The sequence below is a fragment of the Microplitis mediator genome, chromosome 3 (genome assembly GCF_029852145.1).
Source record: "Microplitis mediator isolate UGA2020A chromosome 3, iyMicMedi2.1, whole genome shotgun sequence".
NCBI classification, from domain to species: Eukaryota; Metazoa; Arthropoda; class Insecta; order Hymenoptera; family Braconidae; genus Microplitis; species Microplitis mediator.
In genome coordinates, this window is record NC_079971.1 from 25,318,036 (window position 1) to 25,343,278 (window position 25,243).

The following is a 25,243-nucleotide window of genomic DNA, read 5'->3' on the forward strand; positions in this document are numbered from 1 at the left end:
ATGATTAAATTTCAATTTTGAAATTTCGCGCCAAGTTGCCGCTACTGCGCGTCGCTGTATTCGACGTTCAAATTTTTACTAAAGTGGGGGCGGTCGATGAATCGCAAAATCGATTGGTTTGTATCAACTGGCGGTCCAATAGCGGCTGTCAGTATCATCGACAATGGCAGTAGTAGTCCAGATCCTTCTTTACATTTGAATTGAAAGACAGTATCGCAGTTACGTTGTGTAATTATCCATTAAATTTGTTGCTCATAGTTATTGTTTAATTAAATTGTGCAGTGTTTGTAAAATTTTAATTGTGCAAAGTGTTTGTGGTGTCGTTAAGTGTTAAGTGTTCAGTGGTAGTGTAAAGTGTTGCTGATGGCTGATGCTGACAACTTCCTAGTTCCTGAGCAAAATCATCTGGCATCGTCTGGTGGGAAATAGCAGTTAAGTGACGTTTTTTTAGCTGCAATACACTTGGAGAAATTTAAATTAAATCTCCAAGTGTATTAGGACACCCTTCTGCGTATTATTTCCCCGCCCAGGTTTGTTCAAACACTCAAGTGTTTTTTTTTAATATTTTAAATATTTTTCTATCATATTCTGCCGCCATTTTATTTTGCCATACGATTTTTAATTTTTATCCAGTTTCTAATAATTTATTCTTCAAATATTTAAATTTACCGTGCAAGTAATGAGAATATTTAATAAAAATAAAAAATTTCGAGTATATTTTTTAGTCTGGATGCATTCGGAAATGCTCTAGCTCTAGCTCTAGCCGAGCGTTGCCATTTTTTAAAATTTCATTATTTAAATTAATTAAAATTTACAAACTGTCTCGTATCAGCTGCATTGACACTTGAAATTTAATCGAGTCTGCGTGAGTGAGAGTAACTGACAAGTGTCAATGTTTTTAATTTTCAAATAAATAAACAAAATGTACGTAAAGTAAAAGTAAAAAATGCGTATTTAAACCAATGAAAAATTAGTGCGCATATTTTTTAAAATTTCATTATTTAAATTAATTAAAATTTACACTGTCTCATATCTGCTGCATTAAAACTTGAAGGTCAATCAAACCTGCGCATTTATATGAATCCTGGAATAAAATATTTTATGAGTGTGAATGTAGCAGACATCAGACAAATTTAAAACTATCAGTAAATAGAGTAAATAATTTCAAAAATAATATTTCGAAAAAATGCACTTATTAATTTCAAAATTTTTTAAATGCGCATTTTTTTATGATACTGAAATTAGCCATGATCCAGAAGTTGGCAGACAATCGAAAATTTTCGGATTTTTTTTTCACCGGAGAATTACAAAAAAAAAAATAAAACTAAAAATATGCACATGTAGAACATTTAAAAAACTACCGGTGCAATTTTTTAAAATATTTTTTTTTTTATAATTTATCGTTTAAAAAAAAATTAAAAAATTATCAGACGTCGGCCAATTTCAGTTTCATAATTAGCCGACGTCTAATAATTTTTGGATTTTTTTTTTAAACAATAAATTAAAGAAAAAAAAAATTTTGAAAAAATTGCACCTGTAGTTTTTAAAATTTTCTACATATGCATATTTTTAGTTTTTATTTTTTTGAAATTGATTTGTTGAAAAAAAAAATCCGAAAATTTTCAATTGTCTGCTAACTTCAGGATCATATTTTTTTAAAATTTAATTTTCCAATTATTTACTCTATTTATTAATAATTTCAAATTTGTCTGCTACATTCACTCATAAATATTTTTTAAAAATTATTAATGGCGGGTTTAAATAATAAAAAACAACAATTTACATCGTATAAGGTATGTTATTTATTATATCTTATGTACATTCGTTCTGACAACACCATAGGAAAAAATTATCTTTCAAACACATTTCAGAATTGCTTGCGTTTTTTTATTTTTTTATAACTCCCTCACTCGTCTTAAGACTATTTGTTTTGTTTTAATTATTTATTTATTTATTTATTACTTTATTTTGTTCGTTTGTCTTATAATTTATTTATTTATTTTATAATTTCTGGCATTTTAAATTTAATTATTATGGTACAATAAAGAGTGGCATTTAAATGTGAAAAAAAAAAGACTTTATTTCATGAGCTGTAATTATTTACGGGACGGTACCTGTTTGTTCGTTTCATATCTCGTTTATTCAGTTATCAGTTATCTTTTATCAATCATAATAATCATTATCATTATCACCCTCACCATCATCATCATCATCATCAATATCATTATCATTATCATCATGCATTATCAATTCAAAATGATTCATTTACGAAGCAGGTACTTTGGCAAAGTTCGCTGTAATAATTCGTTATAAAAAATCGGCGAAAAAATAAAACAATTAATTAATTAATAAATTAATTAATCAATTAGACCGTAAACTTAATTTACCATTTTTTTTTTAATACACAAGTCTGAAATGTTTGCCTCTCTCATTTAAACTTTTTATTTAAATATTAATTATAAAAATCTTAAACTTAAAATATAAAAAAAAACTATAGTTATTATTAATATTTAAAATTTTAAATCAGATCTATATCAAATAAATAAAAATATATTTTTATTAAAAAAATTTTAAATCTTTGTTTTGTTTAAATAAATAATTATTGAGGCATTTAGGAATAATTAAGTAACGTGCGAGGCATTCAATAAATCATTCGCTTTTTTTTATTCATTCAAAGCCTTCCGAACTTTTTTATTTTTGATTTCTTTTTTTTTATTTCATAATAGAATTCCTGTAAAAATCCATATGGGAATACGGCCTAGATTTCTATGTGAGTTCCCCAGGAGGTTTTTGGATGAATTCCCATATGGTTTCCTATAGGAATGTTGATCTGTTCTTTTATTCATATACGCGTCCCTTTAAAAAAAATTCATGTGGGATTACATGGGAATCCATAGGAATTAATATTGGAGTGTGGGTTTATATAGGAATCCATGGGTATCTGGATTTCCACATGGAAATCCACATAACTGTCGATACCTGAATTCCCAGATAGGAAATCTACATGGGAATTTATGGATACCTGAATTTTCATATAGGAAATTCACATAGGAAACTGGATATCTCAATTCCCATGTAAGAAATCTATATGGAAATTTATAGATACCTGAATTCCCATGTAGGGAATCAATATGGAAATTTATGGATACCTGAATTTCCATGTAGGAAATCAATATGGAAATTTATGGATACCTAAATTTCCACAGGAAATCCACATAGGAAACTAGATACTTGAATTCCCACGTAGATTTCCTATATGAGAATTCATGGATACCTGAATTCCCATATAGGAAATTCACATAGGAAACTATATGGAAATTAATGTATACCTGAATTTCCATGTAGGAAATTCACATAGGAAACTATATGGAAATTTATGGATACCTGAATTTCCATAGGAAATCCAGATAGGAAACTGGATACCTGAATTTCCATGTAGGAAATCAATATGGGAATGTATGAATACCTGAATTTCCACAGGAAATCTACATGAGAATTCATGGATACCTGAAGTTCCAAATGAAATCCACTTAGGAAACTAGATACCTGAATTCCCACGTAGATTTCTTATATGGGAATTCATGGATACCTGAATTTCCACAGGAAATCCACATAGGAAACTGGATACCTGAATTCCCACAGGAACTCCCCATAGGAAACTGGATACCTGGATTCTCATGTAGGGAATCCATATGGGAATTTATGGATACCTGAATTCCCATATAGGAACTTGACATAGGAATTTGGACATATGGATTTTTTTGGGGAAATTCATATGGGAGAGACTTTGGAATATCTGGATTCTCATGTCTATCGTCTATCGATACATATATATGAATAACAGAACAAATTAATATTCCTATAGGAAATCATATGGGAATTCATCGAAAAATGCCCTGTGGGAACCCACATAGGAATCTAGGCTGTATTCCTATATAGATTTTTTCTAGGAAATTATCATTATCATTTTCATTTCCATTTAATTTCATTATAATTTTAATCTTTTTAAATTATTTTTGACTAAGCATATTTGCCATTTATATTAATTTATAATTTATAAAACTTTTTTTTTTACTTTTTAATTATTTATTATAATAATTATTTTTAAAAATTGCTCAAACGTCAAACGTTGAAAGCATTACATAAAATAATAATTTCACGAATCATTGAAAGTTTTATTATTTTAATTAATTAATTAATAAAACCTCCAATTATATTTTTAATTATATACATCTTTGAATGAATTTTAAATCTCAGGCTTCTTAAATTCTTTTACTAGACACAAATATATTTAAAAAAAAAAAACGATTTTTTTATTTTCATTGGACTTAGAAATAAATTTACGATCGAGATCATGCTCGTTATTTATTTAACTCTACGATTGTATCATTTTATTTATTTAAAACTTTTTATTTAATTACGAACATTTAGGAAGATTGCGCTAATTATTTTCCTATAATTTTTTATAACATTTTCTATATAAAAAATCTGTCTTGCGTGTGTATTTCACTTATTGCTTTTTATTCAATTATTACTTTATTCCTTCACATTTTTTTTTTTTTAAGTTTATTAATTTTTATGCTCAATTTAAAAAAAACATAAATAAAAAAAGATAAGATTTTTTGAATGGCGAAGAGGAAACCACTCGCGAAAAAAAATAAATAATAATAAATATTTAGTAAATTTATAATTCGAAATATAATTTAAATATATGATATGTTCTTTTAGAACACCCTACGCTTTTATATTTATTAATAAAAATAAAAAATTATTTAATTTTTTTTTAGAAAATTTTTAAATAATTGAATCTCTGACTGAATATTTGAATATTTGATTGGCAGTCGTCAAAGATTTTTATTCAAAAATAAATATTAATATATCACCCTATTAAAAAAATCTATGGGGAAATTTACTTTAAATTCCATATGGTTTCCTATAGAAATCCAGTATAAATTTTTACGTGGATTTCCATGGGAATTACACCATAAAAAATTTAAATGGGAATTTTGTTTAATTTCCTATGGGAGTCCAAATCATAAAATCTACATGGGAATCCAGCATAGATTTTTATGGGGTTTTTAATAGGAATCCACCAAACCCATATAGAAATCTAGTATGGATTCTTATGTGAACTATTACGATGATTTCCCGTAGGAATCTAAACCATGAAAAAATCTATGGGGGAATTCACTTTAAATTCCCATAAATTCCATATGGTTTCCTATAGAAATCCAGTATAAATTTCTATATAAATTTTTACGTGGATTTCCATGGGAATCTACACCATAAAAAATTTAAATGGGAATTTTGTTTCATTTCCTATGGGAATCTAAATCATAAAATCCACATGGGAATCCAGCATAGATTTTTATGGGGTTTTTTTTTATAGAAATCCAGTATCAAATCCATATAAAAATCTAGTATGGATTTTTATGGGAATTATTACGATGATTTCCCATAGGAATCTAAACCATGAAAAAATCTATATGGGAACCCAGTTTAGATTCATATGATTTCTCATGTATATAAAATTTTTACATAGAAATCTAGATCCCCAGATTCCCATATATATTTTTTCTATGGGAATTCAGATATCCACAGTTTTAAATATAAAATCCCCATAGGGAATCCCGAAATTTATCCTTTCTTATATATTTTCCGCAGTTTCTCATATGGATTTTTTTTGATTCCCATAAAATCCCCATAGATTTTTTTAAAAGAGCAGTTTATAAAATAAAAATCCATAATACCGTCAATGATAAATTCTAAAAATAAAAAATTATTTCGAACCTTAGATTAGACGTTGGCACGGAATAAAAGACTTGCATTTACTTGCAATAAATGGAAAGCAATTTTTTAAAAATTTTTTATTTATAACTATATATTTTAAAATTTAATTATTTATATTTATCTCACACACTTATCACTGGATCACAGATTAACATTCGCACGTACTTCCACATGAAAGCATTCTTTCAATTAAGCTTTTACAGTTAATTAAGAGTCATATATATTTATATTCATATATATATATATTTGTTTGTTTGTTCAATTATTTATATTTGTAATAGAGTATTTTATTTAGGTCGCCGAATAAAAATAAACAAACTGCAAGACTTTAAGGCTCATGGTTTTCTCTTCCACCTCTCATTAATAATCCAGTAATTAAAAATAATTTTAATGAGTCGTCAGCGTTTTTTTAAAAATAATTTATTGAGCAAGTGTCCGAAAATAAACTAGGCCCATTAGACATTAAAGTAGTGAAATACACATTTAATTTAAAAAATCTTAAGTAATATAAATAAATATATATATTATATATTTTATATAAAATTGTAGAACCAAGTAGCCAAAAAGCCCTTTAGATATTTAAAGACCATTTAAAATGAGGCAGTGATTGCTTTGTTTGTTTTAAAAAAAAGAGGGAAAGTCGGGTGGTATTTTATCTCAATACTTTTCTGGTTCCGGGACTCGGCTCAGCCAAGTTGGAATGTGAGATTAAATATTAAAAAATAAAATAAACAAGATTTAGTTTTTTCTTTTTCTTTAAGACCACGATCATGATGATCGTCGGCATTGGAGCTAATTTAATTAGGGTAATTAGACCGGTTGTAATTAGACAAGAAAACCTTGTGACGTAGCAGACATTTGGGCTCTCAGTGCAGTGACGCTGTTCATTATTTTCTTTTGATGACCGACGAGGGTTATCCCCAGTGCCGTTAATTCTTGGACTGTGACACGGGCGGCAGCTTCTAGTGTTGTCACGCCGGCTCGTTCAAAACTGTCCGCGTAACGTGACATCTTGATTGAAGCCAACCATTCAGCGACTGAGGTCAATTGGGTCAGATCAATAGCATCTGGGGCCAGTGGATTTGTTCCCCTGCGAATCCAATTTTAATTAACGACTCTGCTTGAGTCTAGTCATGCGTCTAAGGACCTGCGGGGGTCCTACGGTTATTTAATTGAGGATTTTTATTCTATAAAATAAACAAGGATTCAATTTATTTATGATTCGGTCATTCATTTAATTATTTTATCCAACAGGATTTATTTACAGTAAGAGGTCAAGGTTTAATCCTAAGTCTTGATAAATAAGTTTCAATTGTTTATTTATATATCAGGTTCAGGAATATAATTTAAAAAAATAATAATAAACAAACAAATCTTAGTCCTAGATATAGGATATGTATAAAATATTTACATACGAGAAATCTTAGTGGATGAAAATTTCTCAAACTAATACTTATTATTTACACTATAAGGAAGATTTTTTAACATGGTAATAATTAATATACTTAATTAATTAATTCATTAATTCATTAAATGTACAATAAATAGATTCAATTTACAGTTTAGGTTTTACCTAATTTTCTAATTTGACAATGTCGTGTTAGCCACAAACAAATAATAATAATAATAATAATAATAATTCAAATAATAATAATAATAATTCAAAAAATAATAATAATAATACACAAATAAAGGATTTCTTACCCTAACAAACCTAAATTACGGTAAACCCACCGTAAATTACCGATTTTTCGTAAATTACGGTAGATTTACCGTAATTTACAGTGGGTTTACCGTAAATTTACCGTCGAATACGATAAATCTACCGTAAAAAATTCGGGTGGATTACCGTATTTCCGTATTTTACAGTAAATCCGCCGTTAATTACGGAAAATCCACCGTGAAATACTGATTTACCGTAATTTACAGTGGATTTTCCGTAATTTACAGTGGATTTACTGTAAAATACGGAAATACGGTAATCCACCGTAAATTACGGTAGTTCGGCAATTCACCCGAATTTTTTACGGTGGATTTACCGTAATTCACCGTCGAATACGATAAATCTACCGTAAAAAATTCGGGTGGATTACAGAACTACCGTAATTTACGGTGGATTACTGTATTTCCGTATTTTACAGTAAATCCGCCGTTAATTACGGAAAATCCACCGTAAAATACTGATTTACCGTAATTTACGGTGGATTTTCCGTAATTTACAGTGGATTTACCGTAAAATACGGAAATACAGTAATCCACCGTAAATTACGGTAGTTCGGTAATCCACCCGAATTTTGTACGGTAGATTTACCGTAAATTTACCGTCGAATATGATAAATCTACCGTAAACAATTCGGGTGGATTACCATCTTTCCGTATTTTACGGTAAATTCGCCGTTAATTACGGCAATCCACCGTAAAATGCCGATTTACCGTAAATTACGGTGGATTTGCCGCAATTTACGGCGGATTTACTGTAAAATACGGAAATACGGTAATCCACCGTAAATTACAGTAATTCGGTAATTACAGTAATACGGCGGGTTTACCGTAATTTACGGTAAATCTACTTAAATTTTACGGTATTATACGGTAGATTTACGGTAAAATTACCGTGAATTTACGGTAAATCAGGTCTGCTAGGGTAGTGCAAAAATTTTTTTTTGCGCCAAGAAATCTTTTTTTTGTGAAAATTAATCAAGTGTTTAAATTAATTAAATTTTTTTTTTTAAATAAATAAAATAATAATTTAAAAACATAAAGCTAATAACCAATGGAAAGTGCGTATGAAGCAAGCAGTGCCTTTTTAAATTACAAATAATAAATACGTAGGGCTGGGGCAAGGGTTCAAGCATTTTTTTCTCTACAGGTTTTTTTTAGTACAAACACAATTATTATTATTTTTAAAAAAATACAAGAAGCAACGAAATGTTTGTCATGATAAATTAAAATTAAATTTTAAATTCTCACCCTAAATTTTACCCCATTATTTAAAATTTTATTTTCACAAAAAAAATGAAGGAAAATTTTTTAAAAAAAACTAAACAGTTTTTTGCTTCTCGTAAAAAAATCTCGGCATTCTCAGCATTCTTGTCCAGACTTGGGTTCATATTTAAAAATAATAATAATAATATTTTATTATTATTATTTTTTTTCATTCATTCATTAATTATTTTTAAAAATTCATTTTTATTTTTTGCAACTCCAGGTCTCTTGTTATTTTTACCTTTGTCTGAAATGCACGGTGGTAGCTGATGTGGCGGGTGGAGGTGGGGGTGGTGCACCCCTTTCTCTGATTCTGACAATTGTTAGTACATTTGTTAGTGCAATTAAACACTTTATTATTATTTTTGTTTAACTATCCGTCATTTTATTATTATTATTATTATTTTTCCCTTTCATTACTCGTCTCATTTTTTATTTTAATCTGTCACAGTTATTTATTTATTTACGCTCTTTGTTTTTTATTTTCAAAGCCAAGTAATAAAAACTCATTAGAAAGTTATTTCTTTGAGAAATAATATATATTTTATTATTATTCTTTACGTGAGTTGAGGGAGAGACTGTGCGTGTCCGAGTGTTGTGTAGAGTAATTGCGATGAAAATAAAAATTCAAAAATAAAAAAAATAGTAAACTAATAATAAAAATGATAATAAATTATAACAATGTATTTAAATAAATGAGTTAAGCGCATTACGGTTTAATTTTGATGTTCCCATGATGCTGTTTAATTTAAACTCTGCCCGGGTATAATTAATGCGTAATTGCTTTTGTCTTTATACCCGTGTTTAATATCTCATGTAGAAAAATACTATCACTAATATAATATAATATAATATAATTTAATATAATATAATGTAATATATACTATAATATATATGATAAAACGCTCTGGCGTATACTTTTAAGAGACAAGTCTTTTTTTTTTACTTAAGAATTCAATAAATATTTATCTTTTTATTTTTATATATATATTTCACTTGAAGACGTTTTATAGATTATTATTGTATACTATACATTTTTAATATATTTATATATTTATATATATATATATATATATATATATTTACTTTACCAATTATGTTACAATTTATATCCCGAGCTTTGTAATTATTATAAATTCATATAATTATCATAAATTCAAGCTTTTTAAATCCTTAATAAAATTATCGCGCGTTAACTTTTTTTTACTACCGCAGTTATAAATTTTTTTTTAATTTCGCGGTTATCGTATTTTTTTTATGAACCAAGAAAATGCGAGAAATTTAATTCATAGCTCCCGTATTTTTTTCGAGCTCATATACGATCATATACAATATCGGATCTTATCTGATCAAGTTTAAATTTTTACGCAATTGTATAGAAATTTATATCTATTCATATATGAACTCGCCTGATCATATATGAGTATTTTTACAAGTCATATATGATCATATAAAATATTAAACCTCATCAGATATGTCCATGTCACATATGAACTTATATATGATCATATATGAACACGTCAAATCATATATGAATATTTTCTACTAGTTCATATATAGTCTTATATTTTATCAGATTTGATTAAATATAATCGCGTCATATATGAACTGATATCTGATCTTATATGAACACGTCTGATCATATATTAATATTTTTTAGCGGTTCATATGTGATCGTATATAGTATCAGGCCTGATAAAATATGATCATGTCATATATAAACTGATATCTGATCATATATGAATATTTTTTTACGGATTCATATATGATCGTATTATCAGGCCTGATCATATATGATTATATCTGATACCTGATCATATGTGAATATTTTTCCACGAGTTCATAAATGATCACATATGAGAATATCTGATCATACATAAACACAACTGACCATATATGAATATTTTTTATGGATTCATATATGATCATTTAGTATTAGGCCATATAATATATGATAATGTCATATATGAACTGATATCTGATAATATATGAATATTTTTTATGGATTCATATATGATCATATAGTATTAGGCCATATTAAGTATGATCATGTCATATATGAACTGATATCTGATAATATATGAATATTTTTTATGGATTCATATATGATCATATAATATTAGGCCATATAAAATATGATCATGTCCTATATGAACTGATATCTGATAATATATGAATATTTTTTATGGATTCATATATGATCGTATTATCAGGTCTGATCATATATGATTATATCTGATACCTGATCATATATGAATATTTTTCCACGAGTTCATAAATGATCACATATGAGAATATCTGATCATACATAAACACAACTGACCATATATGAATATTTTTTATGGATTCATATGTGATCATAAAGTATTAGGCCATATAAAATATGATCATGTCATATATGAACTGATATCTGATAATATATGAATATTTTTTCACGACTTCCTAAATGATCATATATATCAGACCCGATCAAGTTTAAATTTACATATGAACATTTCTGATAATTTTTCTCCCAATTTAAAAAATTTTCTAAAACAGTAATCACATTTTTTACGATAAATATATGGAATAAATTTATAAAAATGACAACAAAAAATAAAACGATAAAACGTCTTCAATATCTAATTATCTTTTGATCTACCTTGTATTTAAAATTTTAAATTCATTAATTTATTTAATTATTTAATTATTTATTTATTACTAAAACACATACTTATATTCGTTGATTTAATTGCTTCTACAAACTTTCCTAACAATAAAACGTTTTCAATATAAACTTCCTACCTCTGACATATTTCTACTGACTACCAATAAATATATTTTTTTTTTAATTATAATTTATAATTTTTCAATAATAATATTAATATTAATATTAATAATCGTAATAATAATAATTATTAATCATCAATTAATAATCTATTGCTTATAAAAAATTATATCGTCGCGAGCGCGTCCGATTACTGTAGGAAATCTTGATGTACAAAAGTGGTTTTAAAAAATAAAAATTATTATTTATTAGCAATCGATTGTCAAAGATCGATTGCTGGTGGTCGGTTGTGGCGGTTTGAGCATGGCAGTAAAATTAATTTATTTTTTTTTCATTTCATTTTACTTTGTGTTGCATGTGTCGTATATTTGTTTGTTTAATTGTCGGTATCCTTGATCTATTTATTTTACTTAATTATTTTTAAAATAAATGGCAATTTGTGTGGTGACATTTAATGACTGACTGATATTAAATAGTAATAATAGATTTAAAATAAAACGTTTATCAGCCAAAATGGGAAAAGGGAACCCAATTGGGATAAGTTAATGGTGACTGATGTGGTAATGCATGTGTTGCTGCATGTGTGTGATAGTGTAGACTACGTCCGGCTCCCGCTGGCATTACTGGAACGGCAATCGTTGCTGATGATTGGGCCTGATGACCCCCAGATACATCAACGAATTGTCCTGGACCTTGGACTAAACCAGAATTCATTGATTGGCTTGTCACGTAATAAGGATTGTGTGCTGGCGGCCTCACACTGATGTTGATGTTGTTGTTGTTGTTGTTGTTGATGATGATATAGCAATGACGATGATTCCAAATAGTCACAGTTGGTTGATGTAGTTGCGGTTGCAGTTGAAGACGGGTACCAAAGACACCACAAAACCAAAACCACAAAGAATTAGCCCAGAAAAAGGACAGGATAAGCAAATTTTTTTTTTTTGCAAGAATTTTTACTCTTATTCTATTTTGCATTTTTTTTTTCTATGGGAAATGAAAAGGACGTGGGTCGTTGGGACAAATGATAAGCGCTAAGCGACAAAAGCTATCAAAGTAAAAATTAAGCCCCGTTTTTTTAAAATTTTTATTAATGAATTTAATAATTTACTGAATTAAAATAAATAATAAAGTTCCATGACGAATAACGTCCATAAATTAATTTTGCTCGATTTGTTAATTAATTTTTTTTAAAAAGGTTCTATTTTATTTAAAAATTCAAATCTCAGGAAAATGTTCCCAATTAATTTATTTAAAAAAAAAAAAAGATTTTCTGTCAATTAAAATGGAACCTTTTTAAAGTAAAACAAAAATAAAATAAAAAATAAACGAAAGTAAAATAGAAGAAGAAAAAAAAATAGAATGACAAGTAATTGTGTGATTGTCCAGTGTCCGTTTTCCAGTAATGCCAATCAGGTTTAAAGTGTTTTCCAGTTAAAACACTTGCGCACATGTATCTGCCTCCATCGCTATTTATTTATTATTATTATTTTTTTTTTATTTCCATCTTTCAAGTGTCTGACAGTAGCCCAGTTATATTAAGATAGAGTAGCACAAGTTACACAGTATAAATATAGCTTGATAATATATATGTATATATCAATCAATATATAGTGATAATAACAATAATAGAGTGAGATGCACACACACATGTAGAAATATATAAAGCAGTGACAGGATTTCAAAAAAAATCTGTCGATTAAAAAATATATACGATTGTATACTAGACTGGGCCAAAAAAATCGACGATTTTTTTTTTTAACGATACTGTGTAAATATTATTTGTGATGACAAAAAAAAATTATTATGAAAATTTGAGCCCTTAATTTTGAAATTAAGAGGTGTATCATCGCAATTTTTGATTTTTTTTTAATGAGCGGGTTTTTGTCTCATAACTCTCAAATTATCGAGATAATCGAAATCGACTTGGATACATTTTTTGAAGGAAATTTGATACTCTACAAAAACGGTTTGATTGAAATTTTTCGTCAGATGAACCGTTTCCTTATAATCATGCTTTGAACATTGGTATGATTTTAAAATTTGATTGTTCAACTTTTGAATTTTGTAATATATGTAAAAATAAGTTTCCGGAAAAAGACAATGAATATTCTTGAGGGAAATTGAATGCTCTACAAAAAAGGTCTCTTAACAATTTTCGATAAATTCACTCCTTCAAAAGTTATTCAAGGTTCAAGTTAAGAAAAACGACTTTAATAATCATGAATAACTTTTGAAGGAGTGAATTTAGCAAAAATTGTTAAGAGACCTTTTTTGTAGAGTATTCAATTTCCTTCAAGAATATTCATTGTCTTTTCCCAAAAACTTATTTTTACATGAATTACAAAATTCCAAAGTTGAACAATCAAATTTTAAAATCATACCAATGTTCAAAGCATGATTATAAGGAAACTGTTCAACTGACGAAAAATTTCAATCAAACCGTTTTTGTAGAGTATCAAATTTCCTTCAAAAAATGTATCCAAGTCGATTTCGATTATCTCGATAATTTGAGAGTTATGAGACAAAAACCCGCTCATTAAAAAAAAATCAAAAATTGCGATGATACACCTCTTAATTTCAATATTAAGGGCTCAAATTTTCACAATAATTTTTTTTTGTCATCCCAAATAATATTTTCACAGTATCGTTAAAAAAAAAAAATCGTCGATTTTTTTGGCCCAGTCTAGTATACAATAAGCATAGGAGTGATATGAAGCGCGTTGAGAAAAATTAATTTATGGACACGATGACCGCGGCATGCTGTTATTTTTAAAAATTTTAATATTTACGGCGTAAGCTCATTTAACAACAAAAGCTCCTTATTAATCTGTTATTTATTTTAATTATTAATATCGACATTGTCTAGGTCCCTAAAGATCCGTAGATCTCTCCTATCTCTTACTAATATCTTCCTCAATTATTTATTGTTTAGTAAAATGAAAATTATCAGATACTTAAATGTCTATATATATTATTTAGTGGGTAAAGTAACAAAAAAGTTTGATGGTTACCTGTTTTGAGCGATTTTCCGTAGCGTATCCGGACTCCTGATGAGTTTATCGAGCGTCTGCGTTAAATTGGCAAAGGTAGGCCGGTGTGTACGTTCCTTTTGCCAGCAGTCAAGCATCAGCTGATAAATAGCCTCAGGACAATCCATAGGTGCTGGTAATCTGTATCCTTTCTCGATGGATTTTATTACATCTTGATTGGACCAGTTCCAGTACGGTCGCTCTCCATACGACATAACTTCCCAACACACGATACCCATACTCCAGACATCCGATGCACTTGTGAATTTTCTGAATGCTATCGCTTCTGGTGCTGTCCATCGTACTGGTATTTTTCCTCCCTAATAAGTGAATAAATGGATGATAATTTTATTTATTTTTAATGGGATTATTTTGCGAAAAGTGGATGTTAAATTTACCCGTGTTGTGTAGGCTCCCTCAGTGGCGCTTTCGATCTCACGACTGAGACCGAAGTCGGCAATTTTACAAACCAATGCGGCATTTACAAGTACATTACGTGCTGCCAAATCACGGTGAACGTAATTCATTTCCGCTAGATACTGCATACCGCTTGATATACCACGTAGCATACCGACCAGCTGTAGAACTTGGAACTTGCCGTCATTGGCACGTAGGAAAGTGTCTAGACTACCATTTTCCATAAATTCAGTGATAATCATCACTGGGTTACTTTTAGTCACTACACCTTGCAAGAATATCACATTTGGGTGCTCAAATTGCCCCATTATTGAAGCTTCCGTTAGGAAATCATTACGGGCTTTGTCCGCCGAGCCGGGTTTCAAAGTTTTTATCGCCACATCAATCTCCGCCCGTCCATCGGGTGGTAATTTTAATTTTCCGCGACATACATCACCAAATTCTCCGCCGCCTAAATTCAAATAATAAATACCATTTTTGAATTACACGTATAATTTATTTAAAATATACAGTCAACAATCTAGTACACGGGTAATTAAATAAAATATTTTAATTACTCACCAATTATTGCTTCGATCGTTATATAACCGGCATCTATTTCACGTGCAAATTCCCGTACCGCTTGATTAGGATCTTCGTATGTATGTGGATCGACGTAGCTTCGTGCACTAGTACCACTAGCATTACCAGGTCCCGCGGTAACACCCACTGCAGGCGTGAATAGTGGCGTAGTCACTGCAACGTCACCAAAACAGAGTCATTATATTAACACTTGGGTCCGGTGTTTTTATAATAAGGAATTTTAAATGTATATTTTATTTGAATTTTTTTTTGCTTTATGTTGCTTCTTATTTGGTTGCACATGTACACCAATCAGTCACCCTTTTATTTAATTAAATTTCCTTCAGCCCCATTGTTTGTCATTTTTTTTTTAGCCGAAGGATATTTAAAATTGTCCAAGCAAGAGAGCGTACTTCGGTTATTTTCGGCTTACCCCCACTCTGTGTGATAAATAGTCCCCCACTTTTAGTTGCGCATGCGCAGATTTGAAATAATCAGCAGTGGGGGTATTCCGAAGTTCAGTCTCTTTCTGGGACAAGTTTAACTATGAACAGTAGTTTTATTTTTCATTTATAATATATGTTTTTTTTCAAAAAAATGGATGCAGGATAAACATGCACTCACTCACACACTACAGATTTACTTTTTTTGGAAATAATTTAAACATTAAGAAGCTGATTAATAAAGCTGATGGATTTTATTTATTTTTCAAATTTAAATTTATGTGAATTTATATCTAGGATCTAGGGAACTATTTTGTGTGGCGAGAGATCGAACGGCAACTTCAGACGTTGGCTCGAGCCGAAGGCTACTGCTGCCATCACGGTCTGAAATCGCGTTTTATCCTTCGCGCACTTTATTTTTCAAAATTACCTGCGTGTAAAAATATAATTTAAGTGACTCGTCACCCAAAATAAGAAAATTCAAGACCGAAACTTCAGAAATAAATTAAGCGCGGGAAAAAAATCAAGTTTTCGTTTTTTGAATTTTTGTTGGTTTGAACTTTGATTATTTCGAGTGACAGAAGATTTAAAATTTAAATTTTGACGCAGGCGATTTGAAAAAAATAAAATTCAATATTTTTAATTAATTTTTTTTTTTTGTCAAGGGAATTAGGACTTACGCGAGGACTTGCTCTTGTTATTGGTATGAGTTGTCACAATCGGTGAACTGTCCATTTTGCAGTGCACTGTGAACAACACAATAACCAACAAACTGATTCACAAAAAACAGCAACAAAAAACATTATTTTTAATAAAACATTCAGACTAAATAATATTTAGCAATAAGCAATTTAAAATAATTGCGAAACAATAAATTACCCATGCGATACAGATTAAATTTTTTAAATTTAAATCTCAAAAAAAAAAATTAGCTCATGCGCAATCACTCAGGCATAAAATAAAACAAAACTCGTGCTGATAACTTTTACACATTTAAATGCGTGCTCATTATTTTAAATAAATAAATAAAAAAACTTAGACTAGGAAAGATGCAGATGCATAAAAAAAAATTTTGAGGTGGTTGGAGAAGACTTACTGTAGGTCACAACTAGTCCTGTAGCAGGCGATTGTGTACATTTTTGTTATATTTTTTGTTTCATAGGTTTTAATTTTTTTTTTTTAATTTTTTTATATATTTTGATTGATTGGTTGGTTGGTTTTGGTTTTATTTTCATAGGTTTTCATTGGTAGCAGGTTGGATTAGGGGAATCGCACATGAAAAGAAAGAATTGAAGAAATTTTGTTAGATTATTATTTTTAGTTTGCCAAATTTTTTTTTTTCGTTACTTTTCATCAAAAATCGTAATTATATTTTTTTAAAAAATGTCTCTGTTATAAATTTTATAAAAGAAACTCTAGGGCAGCATAAAAATCAATAGTATATAAATTTATTGAAAAAATAAAAGTATAAAAGTGATGAAAAGTATCGAAAAATATTAATGTCTAGTAGTTATAATTTTGAATATATTAAAAATAAATATAAAAATATATACATGTTTAAATTTTTTTACAAAAGTAGACATACAAAGGGTGGATTTAAATGAAAAAGGGAATATATGTATATATATGTAAGACTGTGCCAAAAAAACTCACTTTTTTTTTTATTAACGGTCTCAAAATTTTTAATACCAAGGGTTCAAATTTTAAAAAGGACCTTCGGTATCTTCCATTTAAATTTCCCGGGCATTCATAAAAAAGTAGTCATTATTTTTGACAGAGACTGATATATAATATATATATTTATAAATATATCAAGACCATACACTGGAGGTTGGGTCAAAGGTTTTCAAATTTACTTGCGGTCAGTGACATAACACGGGTCTATAGCAATAATTATTTAGATATTTACTCAATGGAGGGTTCAATATACACGATAATTATTTAATAATAATAATAATAATAATAATAATAATAATAATAATAATAGTAACGGTAATAAATGAAATAAAATGAACGTACCTTCGCCGTTTCTGTATTCCAAAGTGTCGCAATCACTGGGTTGTTTCTTGTTGCATTCATCGGAGGCTCTGCTGTGCATCGAAAAATAACGATATATCAGTCACGTATTGGAATTTAAACGAGTTTTAGTATCAGATGTTGTTGCAATTGACAACGATGAAGAAGTTAGTCGGGAGCGGTAGTCGCGGAGGGCAAAAGATGAAATGAAAAATGATAAAAAAGAAACCCAAGGATCAGAATCAGAAACGGAATCATTTAAAAGTTAATAGAGATGTTCAAATGCTAAAGGTGTCGAGGTATTTTTAGGTACATTAAGTGTCCATTCGAACGTTAGTTATGTTATGTATTGAATTGCTTTGCTATGGAGTTTCTCGATTTACGATGACGCTTATTACCTTCTGAGAAACAGGACAGTCATGATAATTATTATCACAAGTAAGACCACCACTGCGACGATCGCACCAGCGATTATGCGCACCTGCATGTTGTCCTCGTCCCCGACGTAGTCTGTAAACAATAAACACCGAACATTTATAAAAAAAACAAACAAACAAACAAATACAAGAAATTTTTTAGCCGTTTAATTTATGGAGAGTTTTTGCTGCTACTGTTTCTTTTTGTTTGTTTTACTTTTACGTGTATAAATATATATGTATGTATATATAGATGGATGGATGTACGTTTGTTTGACGTTTATTTATTTAGCCGAGTTTGTTTTGCTTAGCTTTGATTTAATTGGTTTATTTTTTTTGTTCGTCTCTTAATTTATTGACTACTTGTGACTGCTGACAGGAATCGTTTCTCACCTAGTCCCATTGCATGGTTCGTCTTTTTGTAGATCACCGGTGTATATTCACCCCATCCACGTGTTGTTTTAGCTCGCACCTGGATCGCATAATCCGTTGCCGGACGTAAACCTTTGAAGGTTGCTGACAAATCGTGAGTTTGGACGATCGTTGCGTTTATCGCGTCGTCAAAACGCGGATAAACTTTAACTAAAATATAAATTAATTAATGAAATGATTAATGGGCTGGGTTAATTAACGTAAGAGTAAGTCAAGTCGGGCTTAAAAAATAAATCTACCTTCGTAACGTTCGACGATATCGCTCTCGCCTAATTCAGTAATGGGAGCATCCCAACTGATGCTGAGCTCGGAACTCTTGACGTTAGTAATCCTAACATTGCTGACGAGACTCGGTACACTTGCTTCGGTTGTCACGGTTATATCTACATACTCAGAACGACCTGCCATTGGTGATACACCGTTCTCGGCAAACACTTGAAAACGATAAGTCGTAACTGCATTTAATCCGGTGATGGTGATCTTCGTGTCGTTGAAAATTTCCTGATTTAAATAATAGAGATTCATTTTTAAAATAATATATATATTTAATAGGGTGGGTTGAAAAAAAACTTTTTTTTTGTTTTTCTTAGCATGGGGGTAGAATTTGTACCTTATAAAAAAAAAAAATTTTTCAAGAAAAAAAAAATTTTTTTACACAACATTTTGAGGTGGCCCACTCGTTTTTAAAATAAATAATTGATCAGACGGGGTAGTCCCAACGAAATAAATTACATGGTGTTCTAGAATCTGTAGGGTGTCCCCTTGAAAGCTAATTGAAAGTCAGAAGTTTAAAAAATATTTTTCCTATTATTTTTGTAATTTAAGTAAAAAATCCAAAAATGAAAAGCATTTTCTTTTGAAATAAAATCAAAGTGAAGTAGAAAACAATCACATTCGACAATTATTAGATGTTTTCCACGATTTTGGACAAAAAAAAAATTTTTCGTTGGAACCACCCCGTTTAATCAATTAGTTATTTAAAAAACGAGTGGGCCACCTCAAAATGTTGAGTAAAAAAATTTTTTTTTTCTTGGAAAATTTTTTTTTTTATAAGGTACAAATTCTACCCCCATGCTAAGAAAAACAAAAAAAAAGTTTGTTTTCAACCCACCCTAATATTTAATAAATACTCGATTCGAATAACGAAAATTCTAATCAACTTTGAAATTTTTATTCAATAGAGTTCAGTTTTGAAACCAAAAATTATTTTTTCTTAGATTCGGGTCTGAGTTCTAATTGCCTCGGATAAAAATTTGAATTTTTGGACAAAAATATGACAATTTCACGTCGTTCAAATATTTGAATTACGCGTAAATTTGCTCATAATTATAACTATTCGCACATCCCTTATATTTATATATTAGGGTGATAAAAAAAATATGTACCTGAAAATCGCAAGTTTTTCGCGCAATGAAAATGAAAAAAATTTATGTAATTTGACTTTGAGAGGTAGTTGGGGATGGCCTGCAATTTTCGGCTGGCGTGCGAACTGTTTTAGAAATTTAGATCCAGTGAATTTTTCACTTTTCATTTCGTTCCGCGAAAAACGTTCCGATCTTCAGGTACACAAAAAAATGAACTATGAAATTTGGCTATTGATGTTTTTTTTTAATCCAAGACGGAATGAGCGCAAATATCCTCTATATTAAAATAGATGGATCGAAACTAGTTGAGACTTTTTTGTAGAGCATTAAATTCTCAACAAAATTATGTTTGTAGTTTTCTGAATGACGCGTCGTTAGCTAGTTAAAAAAATCAGATGAAGCAAAAAAAATTTCCAGTTATTCTTATGGAAAATATAAAAGTGCGATGCGCTCCCTCTTAATACTAATATATATTATATATTATATAATTATAAAAATAAGTGTTGTCAGAACGTGTGTATAATATTTTACACATGAATTATATGTAACTTATTATTAGCTCTTGAAAATAATTGAATTGTTGATTTTAATGATCTAATTAACTTACGGTATTGGGAATATACTTGACACCGGTGCTACAGGCATCACAAACAACCCTGTAAGTGGTATCAAGTCTTCCTCCTTGTTGATAAGGTGCATTCCACGATAAAATTACAGTAGACTGATCCACAAAATTAACTGTTAGATTCTGCGGCGCTGACGGCGGTTCTGCAATTTACAATAACGCGACATTTTAATTAAAATGATTACTAATTTTATTGGCTGCTGGTTTGATTACCAACAAAAGCTTCCCTAACAATCGATAATAAAACTTACGAGTGCATGGCATTTTTCTGGGATCCCTGGGCGCCCTGAAATAGCCAACGTCACAACGGCACTCGACGAATCCATAGTCTGGAGCTGTGCTATGTGCAGGACACTTCTCACACGTATGAGATCCAGCCTCGTGCTTGAACTTGCCAATAGGACACTCAGTGCACTGTTGCTTCTCAACATCAGCTTGATAACCGGGCTTGCAGTGGCATCCTCCAGATGGCAAGTACCACTTTCCGTCTCCCTTGCATAGGAAAGTTGGTTGTTCTATTTCGACGGCATTAGCAACGCACGTGCCAATAGTTTGTTCGATAAGAGCAACTTCACGGCCAGTTGGTGTTGCCGGAAAGTGGGCAAAGTTAACAGATACCTCTGGACAACTTATATAGTATACTTTTATCGCGAGAATTGATATGCAAGCGCCTTGATCACGAAATGCAAAGTAAACTCCTTTCTTGGTTACTGGTATTGATTTAACTTCGGTGTTTATAATAACTTCGGTGTTTGTGTTGAATCTGCCCTCGCCCGCGGCAATTCGACCTGTCATTTATAATTATTAGTTTAAATATCTCGGTCCTGCCCTCCCTTGTACGTAAGGAAGCCAGAGCATTTAAGTTTACACCAATAACAATTGTTAATTTAGCCTACCTATCAGTTTGTAACTTTCGGGTTCCCATGGTGGTGGTTCTTTGGTAGCCGCATCAAACTCATAGTAAAGTAAGGAGAATGTTTCCTTGCAACTAAGTGCATTACCCGGGAACAAGGAACAGTCTCTTGTGGTAAACTTGATCTCAATGTACATACGATTGGCCGGACCACGTTCTATGAAGGGTGTCCACAGCCAGTTGTTGACGTTGTTGTAAGCGACATCGCAAACAACATAACTTCGCCAGTTTATACCCTTGTCGAAGTTGGTAAAGGATTCCTCCACCCACTGCACAGAAACGTAAACAAAATTTAACGGTTTTGTTAAAGAAGGGAATAATAAAAGGAACAAAAAATACGGGGCAATAAAAGTAGAAAAAATTTTCTTGCCGGTGGCTGTTGTCTATTTCGGTTGCTACGCATTCGGTGCACAAAACTCGATATACTTTTAAAAAGTATTTTGTTTTTTATTTCTTATTCTCAGTATTGCTGAAATCAGATAGGGAAAAGTTGTAGTTGGATCCAAGTGCCATCCCGTCGCGTTCTCGATTGCGAAATAGCTCGCGTTATTTTCTTTAAGAAGAACAAGTAGTCAGTAGTCTAGAGATATTGCGATGGTAGTAGTGATGATGAGGCCATTTTCACCCTCGAAATATTCTTACTTACCCAAAGAGCTGTAAAAGCCACCCTATCTACGTTCGTGCAGAAGTTTCTTAAGACGCTTTATTCCGACTTGACAAGTTGCTAGGACACTTTGCTGCTGGGATAATGGCAGAGTACGTAGTACGTAAAAATGTTTTCCGAGTTCCAATGAATTTTCAGAATAAAAATATATGTACATAGATATATAAATAGAGATGATAAGTATGTTTAACGTCATACATATCACAAGGACTTAGTTATTACTTAAAAGTTATTTACTAGTTTCCCGTGGACTGACGGTTGTAAGTTTTAAGGACGAGTTCGAGCCCGAGTCCGAGTCCCCCGTCGTCAAGTACTCGGTTGACCACGAAATCAATCGAAGGTCCTAGTGGTTGGTTGGTTTGCTGGCTGGCTGGGACTCTGTATAGCTAACTAACCAAGTGGCCCTGTCTTTTCACCGTCGTTGTCACGTCAAGCAACTAAACAACTTGGGTCGTCGACTTGCGGGTTTGCGACAAACAGACCGCAAGGAATTACCGGCGCGCGTTACCATTAGTTTTATTGGCCTAAGGGGGCCCGTCGACAGCAAGACGTCTGTCGGATAAAAGTATAGTGAGTAAAATAACATAAAAGAAAGGGCCCCCAAAACCGAATCAGAAGAACTCTACTACTCTCTTGGATCTGCTCATGAGCTGAAGAAGATTCAAGGAGATGAAGGAGCTGAGGGAGAGAAAAAGAAGGAGAACCTGAAACCGCAAAAAGAGTCCTGTCCACAAGAAGAATCTGTCCGCGAACCCAGTCTGCTTTCGTCGAAAGAACAAGTAAAAGAGTTGGGGCTCAGACTACGAGTTGGGCCCACGGGGACTTGAATTCAGGGGTGGGGGGGCAGTAGTGTGGAACCTCAAAAAGAGACCCGAGATCAGGAGGTAGCGGGGATAGGGATTTACTTCAGCAGAGAAGGGAAGCCGACGTATCACCTTGCGATCCAAGAATAAGAAAAAAAAAATATGCCAGATCCTGCCAGTCGTTCTTGATGTATTTCCGGCAGTTCATTCGGACTGCAATAAATTTCTTTACAGTTCTCGAGCGCTCTCTTTCTCTCTTTATCATTCTCTTTCCCTCTATTCTCTTTACTAAACCCATGACGATTGGGTCTTATTTTCGACTGTGACTTGAAGACTTGAGACTTTCATTAGGGGCTAACACGTGACGTTTTTTTTTATTTTTTTCGACACCTAATGATTTAAGAAACATCTGGATCGTCTAAATTCATTAGGTGACAAATTTCTCCGCTCAAGTACAAGCTTCTTGCTTGAATTATTACTCTAGTATCTACAAATAAGTATAAAAAATATGAGAAAAAAAACCACTTCCTCGTAATAAATTTAATTTTAAAATTTAAATTTAAGGTAAGAGACATTTACTGCTATTTTATTATCACTTTGGATTTTTTTTTTTTTTATCTTTTGGTGATCAAAAATTTAAAAAGAATTTTTAGTCAATTATTTTTAGTTCTAATGATATTAAATTTCATTAATAAAAAAATATGTAATAAAATAAAGTTAAAAAAAGTAACGCTAGTTTTTACGAGCCAAGTAATCCACCGTTAAGGGTAATCAATAATTTATAAGCTAGAAATAAGAATCTCTAGATGTATTTTTTCGTGTTTATCATCCTGATCAAAATGTATAAAAATGCCCGCATATCATAACTCCAGACAAAAATAAAATTATAAAAAGTGAGTCACAAGAAACATAGAGGAGGGACTTTGATCCCAAGGCAATTTGGCGTTACACAGTTTCATTCAATTTTTATCCCCGCGAGCTAAAGAAAAGTCAATGCCTCCTGATCATATAACCCGACAAGCACGTAGTTTGCAACAACGTACTCCTTTTAGTTATATAGCTAATAATAAAAAAGAAATATCTATAAAACGACAGTAAGGCGTTGAAGAGGGTTGTGCAAAAAAAGATAACACAATAAAATGAGTAAAACTAAATAAAATGAACAAGTGGGAAAAAAAAAGTAAAGTGTTGGTGGATGCAATATTTTCTATTTTCCTCAAGCCAGCAATAATAGATATGAACTACCGCACGAAATAAAGCCAATAAGCCCGAGCCCCGGCAGTCCGAGAAAGAAAAAGCAGTCAAGGCGAGGGGAGGAACGCCCGTACAGTAATATTGCTACCATAATCGCGATTCCGATGGTGTAGAGGGAACTTCGGGGCTCACCCTACTATTACATCCTACGTCGACTACTACGGTATGAGCATCATGGAAAAGGGATGAAGAGGAATAGGGAAGAGCGACCAAGTTCCGAGATCTTAATATATATTGAGTTCTTCCCTCGTACGGCAGACTCAAACTCGTATACTTGTTCTCTCTAGAGTGGTGTAGAATAATAAGGGATGAGGATGAGAGTGCTGTAGAAGTAGAACTCAATAGTGCAACGATGCACGTATTGGACACTTTCCTTATTCTTTTTTCATTTTGTTTCCCTTAATCTCAACCCCATTGGTGTGCTAGCCTGCACGCGTACAAATAAATTTAACGGGGGTATAAACTGATCGCACGTGTGGCCAACACCCTTATATTGCAATATGGACAGTGTATACACGCGTCAATCCATAAGTTTGTGTAACCGTTTTCACCCCTAGTTTGTGTGACGTTAATACTTTGGCTAAATAGACGACTAAGATTTACTTGGATTCATCCAGTTCTTTTAAATGACGATAAAATTTATTTTCTCCTCGGATTTAAAAGGAAATTTCCTCAATGTAGTGTATATTATATGGAACAAATAAACGGATAGCAATTTTATTGGAATGAATGCGATTTATGAAGACGTATTGGCGTGATTT

The 25,243-nt window shown here is 31.0% G+C and overlaps 1 protein-coding gene across 16 annotated transcripts in view; it reads right to left on the reverse strand.

Annotated features, from left to right (window-relative positions):
* Window positions 1–1,778: 1,778 nt before the first annotated feature.
* Window positions 1,779–25,243, reverse strand: part of LOC130666133 (ephrin type-A receptor 4-A) — an 89,666-nt gene continuing 66,201 nt past the window's right edge. The window contains exons 4-17 of one of the 16 annotated variants that reach the window (XR_008989610.1): window positions 21,745–22,030; window positions 21,100–21,636; window positions 20,831–20,991; window positions 19,099–19,360; window positions 18,821–19,009; window positions 18,410–18,521; window positions 18,015–18,085; window positions 17,092–17,109; window positions 16,676–16,741; window positions 15,553–15,726; window positions 14,973–15,442; window positions 14,557–14,894; window positions 9,017–12,302; window positions 6,742–6,880 (exon numbers count right to left, since the gene is read on the reverse strand). Coding sequence is in view for 15 of the 16 variants with exons in the window: in XM_057466890.1 (XP_057322873.1) it covers window positions 6,616–6,880; window positions 14,557–14,894; window positions 14,973–15,442; window positions 15,553–15,726; window positions 16,676–16,741; window positions 17,092–17,109; window positions 18,015–18,085; window positions 18,410–18,521; window positions 18,821–19,009; window positions 19,099–19,360; window positions 20,831–20,991; window positions 21,100–21,636; window positions 21,745–22,030 (2,949 nt within the window). In the remaining variant the exon portion in view is untranslated. Of the gene's footprint in view, window positions 6,978–7,984; window positions 12,303–14,556; window positions 14,895–14,972; window positions 15,443–15,552; window positions 15,727–16,675; window positions 16,742–17,091; window positions 17,110–18,014; window positions 18,086–18,409; window positions 18,522–18,820; window positions 19,010–19,098; window positions 19,361–20,830; window positions 20,992–21,099; window positions 21,637–21,744; window positions 22,031–25,243 lie in introns of those variants that run through there. The other 15 variants (XM_057466891.1, XM_057466895.1, XM_057466890.1 and 12 more) reach the window with 15 other exon arrangements.